The sequence below is a fragment of the Pezoporus flaviventris genome, unplaced genomic scaffold (genome assembly GCF_033815535.1).
Source record: "Pezoporus flaviventris isolate CSIRO_AGI_PZ_B2104156 unplaced genomic scaffold, CSIRO_AGI_Pfla_v1 ptg000078l, whole genome shotgun sequence".
In the NCBI taxonomy this organism is placed as follows: Eukaryota; Metazoa; Chordata; class Aves; order Psittaciformes; family Psittacidae; genus Pezoporus; species Pezoporus flaviventris.
This window is the reverse complement of record NW_026892626.1, coordinates 1,884,860-1,902,526: the sequence shown is the minus strand read 5'-3', so window position 1 is coordinate 1,902,526 and position 17,667 is coordinate 1,884,860. Positions and strand designations below refer to the sequence as shown.

At 46.4% G+C, this 17,667-nt stretch overlaps 1 protein-coding gene across 1 annotated transcript in view; it reads left to right on the top strand.

The window, feature by feature from the left end:
- Nucleotides 1-17,667, top strand: part of LOC133279807 (syntaxin-binding protein 4-like) — a 57,615-nt gene that overhangs the window by 33,802 nt on the left and 6,146 nt on the right. Inside the window, exons 10-22 of the mRNA XM_061473973.1 lie at nt 114-267; nt 1,806-1,878; nt 4,306-4,403; nt 6,551-6,647; nt 7,737-7,864; nt 8,419-8,511; nt 9,072-9,137; nt 9,226-9,414; nt 9,707-9,823; nt 11,009-11,058; nt 11,921-12,051; nt 13,391-13,448; nt 14,215-14,371. Coding sequence (XP_061329957.1) covers nt 114-267; nt 1,806-1,878; nt 4,306-4,403; nt 6,551-6,647; nt 7,737-7,864; nt 8,419-8,511; nt 9,072-9,137; nt 9,226-9,414; nt 9,707-9,823; nt 11,009-11,058; nt 11,921-12,051; nt 13,391-13,448; nt 14,215-14,371 — 1,411 coding nt within the window. The remainder of the gene's footprint in view (nt 1-113; nt 268-1,805; nt 1,879-4,305; nt 4,404-6,550; nt 6,648-7,736; nt 7,865-8,418; nt 8,512-9,071; nt 9,138-9,225; nt 9,415-9,706; nt 9,824-11,008; nt 11,059-11,920; nt 12,052-13,390; nt 13,449-14,214; nt 14,372-17,667) is intronic.

Here is a 17,667-nt window from a genome sequence, read left to right as displayed (position 1 = left end):
TACACAGGCTTAAATGAGATTATCTTGGAGAAAGAACTACAGGCATGGAAGTTCTACAGACTTGTGCTTTGTATTTTCCTGTTGTTAAAATGTTCTGTACTTGTTTGTTTAAGACATGAAGGAAGCACAGAAGTGGCCTTTATTCCTGGAAGGGGACGGTTACATCCTGGGCTGTCAGTTCATAACAACATCCCATTGCCACCTCCAAAGGCTGTGGGAAATGGTCTGAGTTCCTCCAGGCTGAAGGTCCATGTGAGGTCCCCAGAGGTAGGTTGATGTTCATCTTTAAGACTTATCTTACAGACATCAGTCTGTGATCTTTCTTTGATCAGAAAACTCTTCTTTAGGGACTCCATGGCAGTCCTTCTGGATGGTGGGAAGTCTGTAATGCTGATGTATGTAGCCCTGGTTTACAGCCAGGTATTTTAAATCTGAAATATTGTTTCTTCTGTCTTGGATTTGAGACATCTGTGAGGTAATGAAAGGAGTTTCATCTCCAGAGCCTGCATTCAGACCTGCTTCAGAAGTCTCAGGTTTTAAAAACACAAACCCCTTCTGTGGATAGGAACCTGCATCTCATTGAACACCAGTCATAGAGCTGGAAGGGATCTCCAGAGTCGGTTTGATCTAGTCTCCTACGCAAAGGCAGGAACAACTTCCTACCCAAAGGCAGGAAACACTCTTTATTCTCCTCTGATGAGGATGAATCCGCAGCATTCATCATAAGCAGCCCAGTTCTGTTCTTCACTAGTCTAATGATAAACTAGGCTAATTCTTCCCATGAAGCCTTGCTCTGTATTTGTGTTTGCAGAGCCAAGTACTCAAGCTGTGCATGGTGAGACAGTTTAACTACACAACCCTCATGATAATTCAGGTCTGTGGCTGGATTCTACGCATTTGTCACCCTTCTCCTGGACAGGTGCTATTCCAGGTGTCTCTTCTGCCCTCTTTCACATAAGCTTCCGTTAGCAAAAGCCATCAGGGTGTTCCCTCTATACAAGCATCATTCATAAACCATCTTTCTTTCCAGACCCCATGGAGGCACAGACTGGCAGGAATGTCATACACATACTGCCTTTGGGCGGAACAGGCTGGAGACATGCTCATGAAAGTCAGCTTTAGCCCCCATATGTGTAGCTGGGTGATGCAGTTAGATCCTTCACTGGCAGAAGGCTGCGCTTGTGTAAAGTTCTGCACCTGTATGAAATTACACTGCCAGCTGGAATTCAATTGCTCCTCTCCTCCTTTTGCTGCTGAAAGATGGAACTTTTAATGAGGTCTGGGCTTCCACACTAGGGAAAGTGTGCTCCAGCACCCGTGCTATCTGCCTGTATGTCCTCAGCACTCATCCTGTGCTCCTCTCAGCATCTAAGATCCCAGCTGTGGAAGCTCTGTCTCAGTGGTGCTCAGTGTATCCTACCCTCTGACTATTTTTCCAGCCATGACCTGGCACTTAAGAAAGGCTCTGCACTGGGCTTGGCTTCCTGCCATGCTCACTGTGATAACTCTGTGTTTTGGGGTGAATGATAAACTGGCTGCGGTCAGACTCAGGACCTCACTGGTAGGCTGGATGCAGAGCTTTAGGGAGAACCTCTATGGAAAAACTACACAAGGTTAAATGCACCCTCAGCTGTCAGTCACAGTTCCAGTTTGGCCCATCTAAACAAGAGATGTATATGTTCAGCCTTTGCTCTTTATAGGACAGATGGGTTACTCTCTCTCGAACACGTCTATCTTCTGCTTTTTATTTATCCCAGCAGATTCTGCTTAGCAACTGTTTGTGCTGTTTTCTCTTGTTTTTCTAGAACAGACATGAAAATCATTTTCCTGTGCCTTCTTTGTCACCGGACATTTGCCCACCAGAGCTTACTGTGTCAGGTAAGAGCCCTGCTAAACTGCTTCCTTTGTGTAGGTGACAAGCACAGCCTTGGCTCCTCAGCGTTGAGGAGGATGGAATTAACTCTGATCAGTGTTTATTCTGCTGTAGTGGAATCTAAAGGGGTGATAATGACCCTCAGCCTCCTGGGAGAGAGGAAAGACAGCAGCTTGGCTTTCTTAACAGGTAGTAATTATGTTAATGTTTGTCCATAGTAGCAAAATTCTTTACTAAGGCCTAAGAGGTCTCAGGTATTCGTAGGAAACAACTTCTCCCATTCCTAGCCTGTGGTTCAGTTGCAGTAGTGTCTGTACATGAGATTAGCAGGAGAGACAGGGAGCAGACAGTGCTGGCTTGGGTGTACATCAGTGCTCTGCTCCCAGGGATGCCTGTCTCAACTTGGGCAAGCTCAGCAGGCTTCATGCTTCCATGCTGCTCACTGCAAAGACCCTGGGACTCCCCTTGCTCTGTCCTCCCTGCCCCGAGCACCCTGCAGCCTTGATTTCAAGTAGGCTCTTAGGCGGCCACCACTGACAGCCAGAGGTCCCAGTGATGGGGAGTAAACCCCGGGTCATGTAGAGAATCCAGCAAATAGCAGTGACCTAATCGCTTCCTGACTTAGCCAGGGGATTTTATTACACACAGATTTTTCATGTGAGATGCCGAGGAGGCTTTGTGTCAGTGTCGTCATTCATGAAACCAGACAACTGGCTTTGAAAGAGCAGCAGCCAGGCCTGAAGCTTGGGCCAGTAACTGCCACTCTCTCTGTGCCTGATGGCTGCCCTGGATATCTCCATACTCAGAGCTGGCAGGAAAGCCACGTGGAGCTAATCCTGATTACTCATGCATCGAAGGGTAACAGCTCTGCCCTTGAACCTGGAGACTAAAGTATTGGTGGCCGCTCTAGCAAGCCCATTTATTACCTCTTGCTGCTTCCCAGCTGCTGGCGTTAGCAGGGCAGATGAATACCTGGATTAGAAGGATTACACTTGTGCAGCACCTCCCCTGCCTCTTGCTGCCTTCTGCTTATGCCTGGTCCCTGCCCTAATGGGCAGGAGGCTTCAGGGGAAGCAGTGTTCATTGGCAATCCAGGGCTTCCTGTGATGTTAACCAAATCCCAGGCAGGGGAAAGAAATTGCTCCCTCAGCACATCCCGTGCCACTGGCACGAGAAACAATTTTGTCACCAAGCAGGGCTGACAGCTAGGGTGTGAGTAGGGCTGCACCTTTCTGGAGTCTGGGAGCTCTGGAGCAGGTAACGCCTTCTGCAGACCTTTTCCCAGGGAATGTCGCAGTTCTTTATAGACAACAGTTAATCATAATGGGAAAGGTGGGGCTCTCTTCAGAGAGGAAGGAGCACAAGTGGCAGGCCATGGCAGCAGGGCTTGCGCTCTGGACCATTCCAGCTGTGAAGGCAGTGCTGGTAATGATCTCAGGGCAGCTTTTCACCAGCAAAGCAGGTGCTGTTTCTGCCTCTTTCTCCCTCTGTGTCTGCCCCATAAAGCATGTGGTTCCTTCTACCCAAAACCACTTTCCTGCCCAACTGAGGGTGCAAGGCTTTCTGCAGTCTTGAGGAAGAAAAAGTCTTGCACCCTTGCAAAAGTCTGCCTTGATTTAAATCCATTGACTCCCTATTCCATGGATGTTGTGAAAGCCAAGGCTGCATTTTCCAATCTTTTATCGTCCAATACCTAAAGGGGCTACAAGAAACCTGGAGAGGGGCTTTGGGCAAGGGCCTGTAGGGACAGGACGAGGGGGAATGGCTTTAACCTGACAGAGGGGAGACTGAGATGAGCTCTTAGGCAGAAGCTCTTCCCTGTGAGGGTGCTGCGGCGCTAGCACAGGGTGCCCAGAGAAGCTGTGGCTGCCCCATCCCTGGCAGTGTTCAAGGCCAGGTTGGACGGGGCTTGGAGCAACCTGGCTGGTGGAAGGTGTCCCTGCCTGTGGCAGGGGGTTGGAACTGGATGAGCTTTAAGGTCCCTTCCAACCCAAACCGTTCTATGATTCTGTAATTTTATACAATGTTCCGTTTCAGTTCTGTTTAATCAATCAAAGAAGGCAAAACCAGGCAGGTTGTTGGTTGTTGTTTTTTTTTCTTTTCACAGATCACTAAAACTCCAGATTCCACAAAAATTTGTGATTGGACATTTCCAAAGTGCTATTTTTGCACTCCTAGGTCCGTGGATGGAATGTCCCATTTCAAACCCCACAGAAGCCCAGTTTCAGCAAGGGTTTGCCCCAGTATCCAATCTTTTCAACAGTGCCCTAGCTCAGCCTTCCAGGACTGGATTTAGTAAATCCTGATCTTTGATTTTTGGCTTTCTGCACACACTTTATATTTCATGCGGCAAGAGTTCTCAGCTGTGCTTTGCAGATACCTCTTTCCTCTACCCAACCACTCCTTCATGAACTTTATATTTGCTTTTTCAGCACCTGCTTCAGCATCTAATCACAAAGCAGGTTCAGCCACCAAACCAAAAGTAGCACTGGATCCTCATATCCGTCTCAAGGGTGGGAAACTGGAGCTGGTAAGTGGAATGGGCCTCTCTCCCCAAAGTGAGATCTCCTCTCAACCCTCTCCCAAGGTATGTTATGCAGAAGATAATCCACTGGCGTGATAACTCCTTGCTTCCAGCTGCCAACACAACAAGCTGAAGGTGAATGGCCTCTTTGTATAGATATTGCGTGAAAGAACTGATCGAGACCTTTCAGCTTTGATTCTTGGACCAATGTCACACTCAGGCATGTGACGACCAGGCCAGGGGGTCACTATGTTGCTTATTTTTTGGAGAGACCAAAAAATGCAAACCTGAATAGATATAGTTGTAGAGCTCCAGCCCATCTGTTTGCACCGAGTAAAGCTATAGCACTTGATCAGTCCTCTCATCTACACACACATCATCCTCCACCAAACTGCCTGCTCCAGCCTAATTCCCATTCACCTCTCCGGGACACCAACCAGGCTGTGCTGGGAACAGCAATAGTAATGTGGGGCGCAGAGCCAGTGTCCAGCCTCTGAGGGTAAAAAGGGAGAAGAGGGTGTATAAAAGCATCCCAGCTGTGTCTGAAGGGGAATTTAAGCACACTTTGTTTTCTCTTGGTGATTTCCCAATGCTCCAGGGAGCTCCAGAAGTCTCCTCCTGGCAGTTGCACCTCCCTTAGACGTAATGCATTTGACTCAGGGCTGTAGGTGTAGGCAGCTGCCCTTCAAGCTTGCTGCTGTCGCTACTGGGGTGACCTCGGGCAGTCCAGTGTGGGCAAGGGAAGGCTGAAATACGGAACATCTCACTGAGGATCCAACCAGAGCTGCTGCTCCTTTTATCATAGTATAGAAAATCCATCCCATGGGCACCATCAGAAGGCAGGGAGTGGAGCTGGCCATTGCTCACCGAGACCCCAGTGAAGGGCAGAGTGTCCCTGGGGGGGGGATCCATTCGCCCGCTCTGGTTTTGGGGTGCATTTTTGCCCCTCCAGGCACTGCTGGAATTTGAAGGGCCCTTGTGCAGGGCCCGGGGACTGCGAGGGGGACCCGATGCCACGAGCATCTGCTGCCACCCGACGGCAGCCGGAGCGCTCGCCCTTCCGCTGTTCTCGGGAGGGCAGCTCACAACCAGGAGCTTCTCTTCTAAGCCCGCATAATTCTCCCAAAGCAGGATTTAGGACGGTGTTTTCGCAGCGACCTCTGCTCGTCACGGATATAAAGGCAGCTCCTCTCTGGTGGGAGGAGTGGGCACTCTCGGCTTCCCCTTTTAAAAGCCAGTGTTACGAGTGGGCAGTGATGGCAGGGTCAAGAGATGCACAGTGATGCACCGGCACAACCCGAGATGGTTGGCCAGGTGCCAACATCAGCAGCCCAAGTCCCACCAGCCTGCAGCACCACCTCGCACAGGGGTGGTGGGCAGGGGGCCATCCATGAACAGGGACAGGTCCCATGGGCTTGCTGGTGATAGGAATATGCACAAGGATTCACCTCCAGCCCCTTCCGAACGGGACCGTGCTAGGCCATATGTGTGCAGGAACTGTGTGTGCAGCCTGGGACAGGCAAGTGTTTAACTCTGGCTCTTTCCCAGAGTCTGCTGAGCTTGACTTTGTCTTTTTAAAGCTTTTGCTTGCTGCTGCCAGCAAAGTGGGGTTTGCGCAGGTTTATCTGCTTCTGTGTGGTGCCCTGGGGTTGAACAGATAATATCAGTAAAAGACAGAGCATCAGGCATAATGAGAGAGCAAAGGATGCAGTGGAGAAGCAAGAAGTGTTTGAATGTCTCCTGTTGCCAGGGGAAATACTCCATGAATAGCTTTTATCTTCTCTGTCCCAAACACAATTCCTGGGCAGTAAGAGAAAGAGCAGAGGCTGAGCTCTTGGCAGCTGAGCCTTGTTACAGCTCTACCAGCTTTTGATAAAGCTCCTGACAGTCTGTTATAGCTGCAAATTTGATTACAGTCTGTATAAAATGCTCTTGGAGGGATGTGAATGTATCCCTGTCTTTCAGGAACAGACATTTCTGTACACGTGTAGGAAGAGAGAGGCTGGAAATCTAGCCCAAGCCTGCTCTTTGGGAGATGCTGCCTGAGAGCCACTTCCAGCAGAAACCCAGCACCAAGTGTCTTCCCAGCACTTCCTTCAAAGAGTTGCTTTTCCAATATTTTTCTTTTTAAAGGCTCCTTGTTTCTGCTCAAGGTTCTGCAGTACCTTGGTCTGCATGTAACTGAAGAGAAGAAGAGGCAGTTACGTCAAAGCTTGACCACAGACTCGCAGGGGACAGTGGCCTATGGAGGTGAGCAAACAGCTCTGTGTGTGATGGGCTTTTCATTTCTGCATAGCTTTTCTGGCTGCTAGGAAAGGACAGAAGTATCCGCTGAAGGGTGGCAGGTAAGAGCCCTGCCTACATATTGCTGTAGCCTCAAAACAGCTAAGAAAAGTCACTAATACAAAAGAAGGCATTTGGCAGAAGCATATGTAAAATCAGAATAAAAGAAAGCTGGGGTGAGAGCTCACCTTCCCTTCAACCCCAGCTTTCCTGGTGAGAGCTGGCCAGAAGACATGCAGAAGATAGAAGCCTGCTCTGGTTTCTGTGACCTGCTGGAGCTGATCTGGCCCACAGGGTCTTCTCCCTGGAATTTTTTCCCCAGAACTTCAAAGCCATCAGCATTGTCCCCACCAGGCAGAGCATCTTGGCTGGATGTTGTTGTGCTGAGTGAGCCACGGCACCTGGAATCACGCACCTCTCTCAAGAGCTAAGGGCTCTGTAGCTGGTGACGATCAAAATAAGGAATAATTTGGGGTGTTTGGGAAATGTGCTGGCAGTAAAGACGCGGCTCATGTGGAAAGGCTACAGCCCCTGGTGCAGTCCAAGGGGTGAGGACTGGAGGGGCTGGGACCCAGTCCACCATGCAGCTCCTCATGCTGTAGTTCTCTCCCTGTCAGGAAGAAAAATGAACCTGGATTTTCAGACTTGACAATGTGACACGTTTTCTAAGTGCTGAAGACATTGAGATGGGGCTTTTTATGTTGTTTAAATAAGCAGCATGAGAAATGCCAGCAGGAAGGAGGGTGCCTTCTGTCAGACAATTGTGGTTTTGGCTTAAAATATTAGAACTCTGAGGGCCACAGCCTAAAAACTCTGCTTTGAAAATATCTGGAGTTTGGGGGCTTCAAAAGATGAAGTCTTTTTCAATTGGGTAAGAAACAAGAGTCTGGTAAAGAACGTCAACAACTTAAGTTCGATGGGATGGGCCAAGAACCCACGAGTGTTAGAGAAGACTTTGGCAGTCAGTGGATATCCCCACAATCGGTGGCATTTTCTCCTACCACACTTCTAGCACTTTTCTCTTTCAGCCTGGTAAAAACTAGTTCTTTCTCACAGATCTTCTCCAAGCACTCAGGGATCTGATGCAGGAGGAGCTGGGTGTGTCTGGTCTGGATTCCAACTCCATGCTCTTCACGCAGCACGAAGTGGCCAGTTTGCTGGATACATCAGCTTTTCACTCTCCGGTCAGTCCAGCACTCTTCTACACTGAATCTGTGACTCTCTCCTGTGAAAGTCATGAAAATCTGAGATGGGAAAAGCTAAATTACGATTTCCCCATAGTTCTAGAGCTATAAAGAGAAAGCAGAAGTATGCATTAATCCTTTTGAGTATAAGAAATGCTATAAAAGACCTCAAACTTTTCATTTTTATAAGGAAATGATGGTATCTATGGGATGATATGAAGGAAGCAGCCTGGCAGGGATGCAGAAGGAAAATTAGCTATACTCAATCAATTCCAGCTAATTTCACCTGGTTCACAAAACAAAAGCTCACTGTAGCACAGCTATTCTGGCTGTGTCAGGGATCAGAGAGTGAAATCCCGTGGGGTGCAAAAAAATCCCACACAGTTGAATTCTTTAATGTGCCTTTTGATCTGTTGCATAAAACTGCTGACTCCTTTTCAAAGTGATTCTGATTCATCCTTATTCCGGGTAAGGAAAGGAATATGCCTGCCATAAAGCCCCATGCCTTTGGTAAAGCATAAGCAGCATGTAATGTCTGTCCCTCTGCCTTGTAGACCTTTGACTCTCTCAGCTGTAATGGCAATGAGGAGCTGGAGCAGCTGCAGCTGGAAATGATGGATCTGCGGCAAGAAGTCCGAAGGCTAAAGGTGGAGCCTCTCCTCTGAGCAGATTTCTTGGCTGGTGCCTTCTGCTGTAGCTCACTGTAGTTTATGTGAGGGTAATGGTGTAGCTCGACCCTCTTAAGAAGTCGCCAGGTTGCATTTTGTGCATTCCTCATTACAAAGGAGAGTCACTCTCAGCTCTCCTTAACTGCCTCTTTCTTGCTCTTAACCTCAAACGAAAACTGATTTGTTCCTATCACTTGGAACAAAACTGATCTGCACTGAAAGTATGCTGTCACTTTTTTTAGCATTGAGTAAATGTGTTTAAAACTACACAAACATCTCACAAATAGCTCAAGTCCTTGAATAACAGAAGCACATCCCCTAATCCTGACCCAGCTGCAGGTTGCTGGCATGGATGTTAAGCACCATGGCTGTGTCCAGGTGGATCTCTGCAGGGATGTCGCAGCCCATAAGGCATTGTGCTGAGGAGAGTGCACATGACTGCTGCTGTCAATATTAGTATAGGGGCTACAAGGCCAGGGCATCATTTGGGAAAGTCCTATTGCTTGTTGTTTCTAATGCAGTGAAAATATTTTCTGTAGTCTCTCCTGAAAGAGATGGAGAACAGCAAGAAGTTGATGGAAGATGAGCTTCAGAGACTGAACCAGGTTAGTGAAGAGGTTGATGGGGGCCTTAGGGTGGTTTTGGTGGTTGGCAGCACGTGGTGCATTCATGACGACTTCTCACTGCTTCCAGAAAGCACTGGGGTTCCTCTCTGAGAACCGGACGCTGCACAGCAAGCTGCAGATGGCAGAGGTCGTGCAGAGACAGGCTCAGAGTGCAGAGCAGGACTATGAGGAAGTGATCCACTTGCTGGAAGCTGAAATTGCAGAACTGAAGATGCAGTTGGCAGGGAAGAAAGCGAAACACATCTCTGAAATAGAGGTAATGCAACCCTTCAACCTGGGAAAAGCCCCACAACCCTCCTGGATCCTTCCTGCATACGTTCTCCTCCTATTTATAAAGGAGAAAAGGAACATTTCACACACATCATTTGCTGTGTATGACCACAAGGCCAACATGGTCTCTAGCTCTGTGTTACAATCTGTATCATTTCCACTGTCCGTTCCAAAAGAATAGCGCTTTTCTTGTCTGTAGCAAATGACATACATGGGTGTTTCCAAAAGCCAAGGCTGAAGTGTCATCACCACCTTTCTCTTCTCCCTCCTGGTCACAGGAGGACATCCTGGAGCTGAAAAGACAGTTGTCCCTGGCTGACGGCCAGTTACGAAAATCAGAAGTCTCACGGAAGCGCCTGGAGATCTGCAATAGGAAACTGCTCCTGTTTGTGCAGGTGAAGTGCTGAACCAGTGCTGGTGGCATCACTGTGGCCTCTTACCTTAGGGGTGACTTTGCAAGTCCAAATAGCTTCCTGCTCCATAAGCAAGAGATAGTTATTTATTTTGTCTATCCCATCCTAAAAAGGCACTGTCTGTTGGTTAGGAGAATTTAGGAAATGAACTCGTATATCTTCATATATCCAAGATCTGTGTACATGCCGTGGTGCAGGTTTTGCCTAGTGGCTCTGCTATCCCCAGCTAACCCCATCCCACCACGACGCTCCACCTGAGGCTGTCAAAATCATGTCCTTTAACCTTCCCTTTGTGTAACTGATGGTTGCTTCTCTACACAACAAATGTGAACTTGCAAAGTGGGTTTGTTCTTCCAGTGTTTTTTTCCCTCCAGATTTCCTGCAAAATCTCACACGTAATTGCTTTAGTCTTTTAATTGACTCTTCTTCCACTTCACTACCTGTATTGGGAATACAAGCTTGTAAAATTAGTAAGCTGGCCAGCATGGGAAGCACTAGTATTCAGTATATTTGCTACATCTACTAGTCGGCTGTCCCAAGAGCTTTTGAAATCAATAGGAAACAGTGGAGCAAAAGGAAGTGTAGATGCTGTGTCCTATGCTTCAGATAAGGAAGAATTAAGATGCCTCTAGACTGCAGCACTATGTGCTGGTGCCCATGCGGTTTGGGGCTTGACTTTGGAAATGGACTTGACTTGGCCCCAGGGTCAAGCAGCAACCACTGAAACAAGATGTCTTCCTTTCCTATACATCCCTCAGCAGTGTTTTAAAGCTCACCAACTATGCATGGTAATGAGAGCTCACACATGCAGGTACAGTGCAGAACCCAGGGATTGCTGGTAATGATGCTGAAGGCTCGCTGAAACACAGCCCACAAAATTGTTCTTTGGAAGAGTATTTCTATATTGCATTTAATATATGTCAGTGTTGGTATTAAAATACATAATTCAGATGTGTCTGTATATTTGCATAGGCTGTGAATGTTGCCTGAGTTGCAAAAGGCCTTGAGGTGTTTGCTCCAAGGGCAATGAATAAGCAGAAGCTGATTACTTTCATATTCAATCTGATCACCAGGAAAAGCCCATGGGGTTTGTTCTCAAGAATTATTCATTCCTACAAGTTTGAAACCTTTTATTCTCTTTTTTTTTTTTTTTTTGTTGCATGGCAGAACGTTCACAAGGTCCTGAGCGCAGCCCGTCATTTACCAGATGAGAAAAGGTAAGAGATGGCCTCTGGGAATCATGAACAGCAATGTGAAATATCCTTTTATGACCTTTCTCAGGGGAAGGTGATTCACATGTAACCTACCCAGAGTTTCTAAACATACTGTCACTTTGGAAGTGAAACCCTGGCAGAAAGATGATCTGAAGGCTGCTGCTGGATTGGCACTTGGTGGGGGCTGGCCTCTGCTCAGGCATTTTTGGGAAGTGAATAGATGAAACACTCCTCTGGTTAAGTTGCCCTTGTTAGCAGAGGCCTTAAGCAGATTGCCTTAAAGAAGCTGAATTTTAACCCATCTGCTTTTCCTAATATAAGCCAGGTTTTGGCTTCAGGACCATGTTAATTTTTATTAACAGTTACAGTACCTGACAGAATGTAGACAAACGGCTAGCGTGATTCTCAACTGCAGGCATGGTTGCAGGAAAGAAGTTCAGATAGGTACAACCCAAACCTATCACTTGGAACAAAATGTATTACAACTCTTGGGTGTGTGGGTATCTGGATAAACCATTGGAAGGTCACTGCCCATTGATAATGACCTGAGCCTTTGAAAAAAAAAGTCAGTTTCAAGAATGATGGGAAACCATTTTTACATTTCCAAGATGGTTACTTCTAATACAGTGAAGGAAAAATGGTTTTGAGACACGCTAAAAAAACTTTGATACCTGGCTGTAACACAATGATGTTTAGGTGTAAGTATGTATAAAAGAGAGTCTCTTGTGCTATTGAGTGATTGAGGTGCAATCATCTCCCCTGAATACACAGAGTTTACATAGAATATCCTTCATGGGAGGCTGGTCAGGATGTTCAATGACCAATTTATGATAGATGTATTGATGGCACTTTCCATATTTATAAGAATCAACAGTGAAACAGAAGAGGATAAAACAGACGCAGTTTCAGATACATCTCTTCCATCTTCAGATCTTGTTGACCTTTTGCTATCAGAAGCTAAAGAACTGCTAGCGCCAATCCTCTCCAGCAAGGATGGTAAGCACTGAATTAACTGGAAAAACCTGAATCCAAACAAATATCCAGGATATCTCTTTGGGTTATTTACAGTTTCCACCACTTTCTATATCCATATTTTTTTTGCCATACCAGTTAAGCCTCCTATACATGTACCTGATGCTCTCCTCCTAACTGAGATGTAATTGCCCTCCCTGTATCCATGTGACTCATCCTTGAATCCAAATGCAGACTCGCAACCTAAGGAGGCAAAGGGTGTGATCTGTGCCCAGGGCCAGAGGAAAGGCATTTATCCAGGGGAAAAACTGAACAGGCAGGAGGATGGTTTCACCAAACCATAGAAACGCTGTTTGAAAGGAACTGCTGGAGATCATGAGTCAAATCTTCTGCTCTAGGTAGGACCATCACACTAGATCAGGTCTGTGGCAGGTGTGAAAGCTGTGCTTTCAGCTCTAGTGCTGGAGATCCACAGCCTTTCTGGATAATGCATTCCCCATGCTGCGTTATGTTCTTGTGAAGATTTTCCCAGCATCTGGTCTGAAACCCCCCAGGTGCAGTAAGTAGCCACTTCCCCAGTTATATTGTCTCCCACTGCCAAGGAGAGCTTGGCTCCAACATCCTTCTAACTGCCCTTGGGTAGGTGTGAGATTATCTCTCAGCCTCCTCTCTGCCAGGCTAAACAAGCCCAGCTCTCAGCTCCCGCCAGCCTCTCCTTTCAGGTTATGAGCCCTGGGGCTCCCTTTGCTGGACCACGTCCAGTTTCTCAAGAGCTTTGTACCAGGGATCCAAACCTTTGTTACACCATCCAGGTATGACTACAGCAATGCTGAGCAGATGAGAACAGTAATCTCCCTGCTTCCCTGGCGTACAGTCAGCCTTGACTCCCTTCCTTTTATATGTCTGTGGATGAGAAAAAATCAGAGAAAAGGCATCTAGCTCCAAGGGAGCCAGAATTAACTTTCCCAGTCTGGGTCTCTGAGCTCAGTCCATGAGCTATAAAAATTTATTGGCAGCAGTTATTTGACCCCACTTGCCTCCTTCCATGCAAAACAAGAGTTTCTGTTCTCCTCCATGTCATGACCAGGTGAGTGTGCAGCCCCAAATAGGTGCGCAGTCTTTACTCTTTGATGCTATTCACCAACTGAACATGGCCATGGGCCAGCGTTGTCTTTGTTTCAAAGCACAAACAGAAGGAAAATAATTGTAGGCTTTAAGGAGCACCTCTGATATATGAGTGTGTCAGCATTTTCTGAGTTCCTGCATCATTTAAATGTGCATTATCATCATGCAGCAGTCCTACTTAAATTGGGCATGTTTTCTAACCCTACACTTATACTTGGCTGTGTGCTTCCATCTGCAGCTTCGCCATGTGACAGGGACCAGTGCCTGCCTGCTGAAGGAATCCCAAATTACCAGGAGTAGGTGTCAAAACTGCTGGTCTGTAATACGCATACTAAAAATGCCTGTTTGTTTGGTTGGGGTATTTTAATCAACTTTTTTGCTTGACAACTTTTAAGCAGATAATCAGGTAGAGGCCTCCAGATAGCTGTGTCACAGAAATACATCCCTTCCTAGACAGCAAGAGACTTCCTGCCCTCCACAGTAAAGTACAGTGTGAATTCCTGGATCTCTTTTGCTTTCTAAACTGTTATTTTTCCTTCACGCCAGACTGGAATTTACAGGTCTATGGCTTGTCTGGTGGCATTTTTATAGACCACTGTGTGTCCTGAGTAAGGGAAAAAGCATCACTCAATGTGTTAATCTTTGGGGTATCAACAGAAGACCCAGCCAAGGAGAGCAGGGCAACATGGCTTTGTTTGCACCTTCAGTGTCTTAAGAATTTCCCTAAAACCTCTTAAATGGCTTATGTTAACAAAGCCATGTCCTAAAGATATCTGTTGAAAAGGCATTTTGAGACCTAAATGTCTACATCCACTGTCTTAGCTGATCACCTTAACTCAACCTGAACATCTGCCAGCACAGCTTTTAGTTAGGCACACGGTAGACATTTGCAAACCATGGTTATGAAAAGCATCTTCAGACAAAGAGATGTCCAGCACAATCCACTTAGCCATGCAAGATCCATGGACTCCTCCTCTTTCCTAAATGACCAGTGTTGTCTTCATGTTATCTTCTGTGTCCTTCTCCCCAGACTACGTAAAACATTTCACTCCTCATTTACAGCCCCCTTCATCAGAAGACCACGTGGCCCCCTCCTGCAAGCCAGCCCAAGAGTGACCAACCACAGCCACCAAGTCCAATCAGCGAACTGCCTGAGAAGCCCACCACTGTCTATAGCACAACTGCTGCTGTGCTGGGAGATGGGAAGGACATATCACAGGTGCTTCAGCTTCCAGGCAAACCAGACTGAGAAATGAGCTTTCAAACACAAGACTAACTCTTCCTAACTACCCAAGCCTTTTTCAGCAACCTCCCCTGCACTTCTACCTCTGAGTTATCATACAAGGCTATTTGATCATGGTTTTGCAGCTTTATAGGAAAAATACTCTCAAGAGGCTACAAGGGCCTGAATTTCACTGGCAGCCTTTTAGAGCTTGTATTCTGGGCAGTAAAAGAAGCATGAACATACTCAAGAGACTCAGGGGTCTCCAGCAGATACCTTTTGGTATTTCATAAGAAAAACCAAAGCATGTTTAGCAACTGTAATCAAAGCAGCTTCATCTGTGGCTTCCTAGCTGTCTTGGGATAGGTACTTCTCATTTTATTCTATTTGTATAGCTTATCCCAGCCGCAATGCTTGAAATGCAAAGCACCACCTCAGCTAGTTGGTGGGCAAAGAGTGCAGAGATAACCAGCTGTTTGCTACCAGTGAGGACATCTTGTTGAACACCAAGCACTCCCCGGAACGCAGAGCACATAGTGAACATAGCTCAGTAAAGGCCCCACAGCGTCACTTGGAAATTAGATAAACATGATGCAAGATTGTATTGCAAGATAGCAGTGAATGGGGTAGAGCTCTGAGATGAACAGAAGCTCTGGAAAATAAAATGGAAACTCTACCCATAAGGCAGCTGCTTTCTGGGTTGTGATTGCAGTTGCTAGTTCAGTGTCTCTGCAACAAAGACTTTGCCCAAGTCCATTTTTTCCTCCCTCTTATTTTGGCAGCTCTTATCAAGATGTATTGAGAAGCTGCAGGAAAATGTGGTGCATTCTGGGTTCTACACAGGATTGTTACGATACTTCAAAGCTCCTTTGTAGGGGTTCAAAGCATGTGGATCATTTATAGCCTAAAATAAAGGCTTGAGAAAAATCATGACCCTCACCAGTATTTACTGTACTCAAAGGTATCACTGCACTGCTAAAACCGTAACTGTGTGGTGGAACTTCACAGAAACATAAATAACCAGTCTGAAATATTGGTTAAACTCAATTTCACAGCACAGGGTAGATGAATTTTTTTGAATGCATGCCTCAGAATATAAATGAAAGGACTTCTTTTAAAATGAAACATATTTTTTTTGACCACTCACAAGGAATACTCCCAGGAAGATGTTTGCAACAAATATTAATCTTGGGATACCCTATGGCTAATAGCTTGTTCCCAGGTGCTTCTGTTTTGATGGAATGATAGCAAATACTGGTGTTACTTTTGGGTTTAGCCCTATGGCTTTACTCTCATCTCATGTGTTACATAGACAGGGCAGAGCTACAGGAAGACAGGTAAGAGATGCACAGAGCAAAATCCAGTTTCACCAGTTTGGTTTACCTGTCTCGGGAAAAATACCTTCAGTTCCCCTGGGGTTAGATGGCAGATCCCAATCTGCTCCTAGCAGGGTGTCTTCAAAAGCATTTGGCTGGAGGTTGCATCCTAGGGAGATGTCTCCAGCCACTGCTCGCCACGTTTGCCAGAGAACTGTGCAAACAAGATATTGGGAAGCAGCAGGTCTTCACCTGCACTGTGTCATTACATATACCCAAGGGCACTTGAGAAACCTAGGAGAAAAGGGACAAACAGAATTGTTTAGGCCAAACTTTCACCTTGTGGAAGTCATAGAGTCATAGAATCCCAGGCTGGAAGGCACCTTGAGGTTCATCTGGCCCAACATTTCTAGGCAATGCATGACATAGACTAGATGTTCCAGCAGCCTGTCCAGCCCAATCTTAACAGTGTCCAGCACTGGAGAGATTATTGCAGTGGCTGGTTGCTCTCACTGTGAAAATTTTCCCCGTGTCCAACCGGAATCTCCCCAGGAGTACCTTGTGACCACCACCCCTTATCTTCACATGACTCCTTGTAAAAAGGGAGTCTGTCTTCTTTTTAGCCACCCTTTATGTCGACAGGAGCTTTGCTACCAACTCTGAGAATCACGGAATTTTCTGAGAACACATGTATTGAATTCCATGTCCCTGCACGCTGGAAGGGCAGAGCCCAGGCCTGTCCCATCAGGGATCAGTTACATGGTGTGAAGAAAATGCTTGATGATGCTTCCACAGACATGTGATTTGTATTTTAATGTCCTAAGAAAGAAGATTTTGTATAAAAGTATCACAGTGGGTGAGTCCATGAGCCAAGCCTGACAAAGTTCAAACATTGTGATGTTTTGTGATGCTAAGGCAAGGCAGAGGACGGAACCAGTGAGATGCTGACGCAGGGCTGCTGTACTTTGTGCATCCTGAGTTGCCTGCTAGTAAAAGAGCTGTGAAGGCATTAACTTTTGAAAACACCCAGACAGTTCTGTGCTCTCAGCTTACTCCAACCTCTTTGGAAAAGAAACCCTGCAGGTTTCTGTCAGCCACTGGAGATCCTTGCATCAAGTAAGGATCAAGCATTGTGTGCTTTTCAAAGCAGTTATATTCCTTAGCTGGTTTTCATTATTTTCTTTGCATTTATTACGTTCCTTTTGCCTTTGCTTGAAGCACAGAAAACTTTCTGCTCTCTATTAATAGCATTGTTACTAACTGCTACATTCAGAGCAACGTTGAAAGCTAAGATATGACAGGAGATGTGCTCCTGGAGGTGATGTTTATTTCAGTGACCCAGAATAATAAACCTGTGTCATGATTTATTCCCAGGCAAGTGCAAGTAGGCAGAGCTCAGCAAGTCATGGAGCAATGACTCCTCACAGAACTACTGAGAGGCAAAAAGGGAAATGCATAAAGGAACAAACAACACAGAAAGAGAAGTCAGAGTCTGTCATTCAGACAGCATTCATTTTATGTAGACAGGGTCTGCCCAGCACTCTTGCAGAGAGTTGGATTCTGTCTGCATCTGCAATATGACAGCCTGCTTCTAAGATTGTGGAAAGGTGCTGCTGTTACAATGTGCTGCATCTAAGAGGGTCCCAGTATGACTGAACAGAAATGAGGAGAAGGCTCTGATGAGACCTTAGAGCAGCCTTCTAATGCCTAAAGGGGACCTACAAAACATCTGGAGAGGGGCTTTGGACAAGGGCCTGTAGGGACAGGACAAGGTGGAATGGCTTTAACCTGACAGAGGGGAGACTGAGATGAGCTCTTAGGCAGAATCTTTTTTCAGCAACCTCCCCTGTGCGTCTGCCTCCGAGTTATCATATAAGGCTATTTGCTCATGGTTTTGCAGCTTTATAGGAAAAATACTCTCAAGAGGCTACAAGGACCTTGATTTCACTGGCAGCCTTTTAGAGCTTGTTTTCTTCT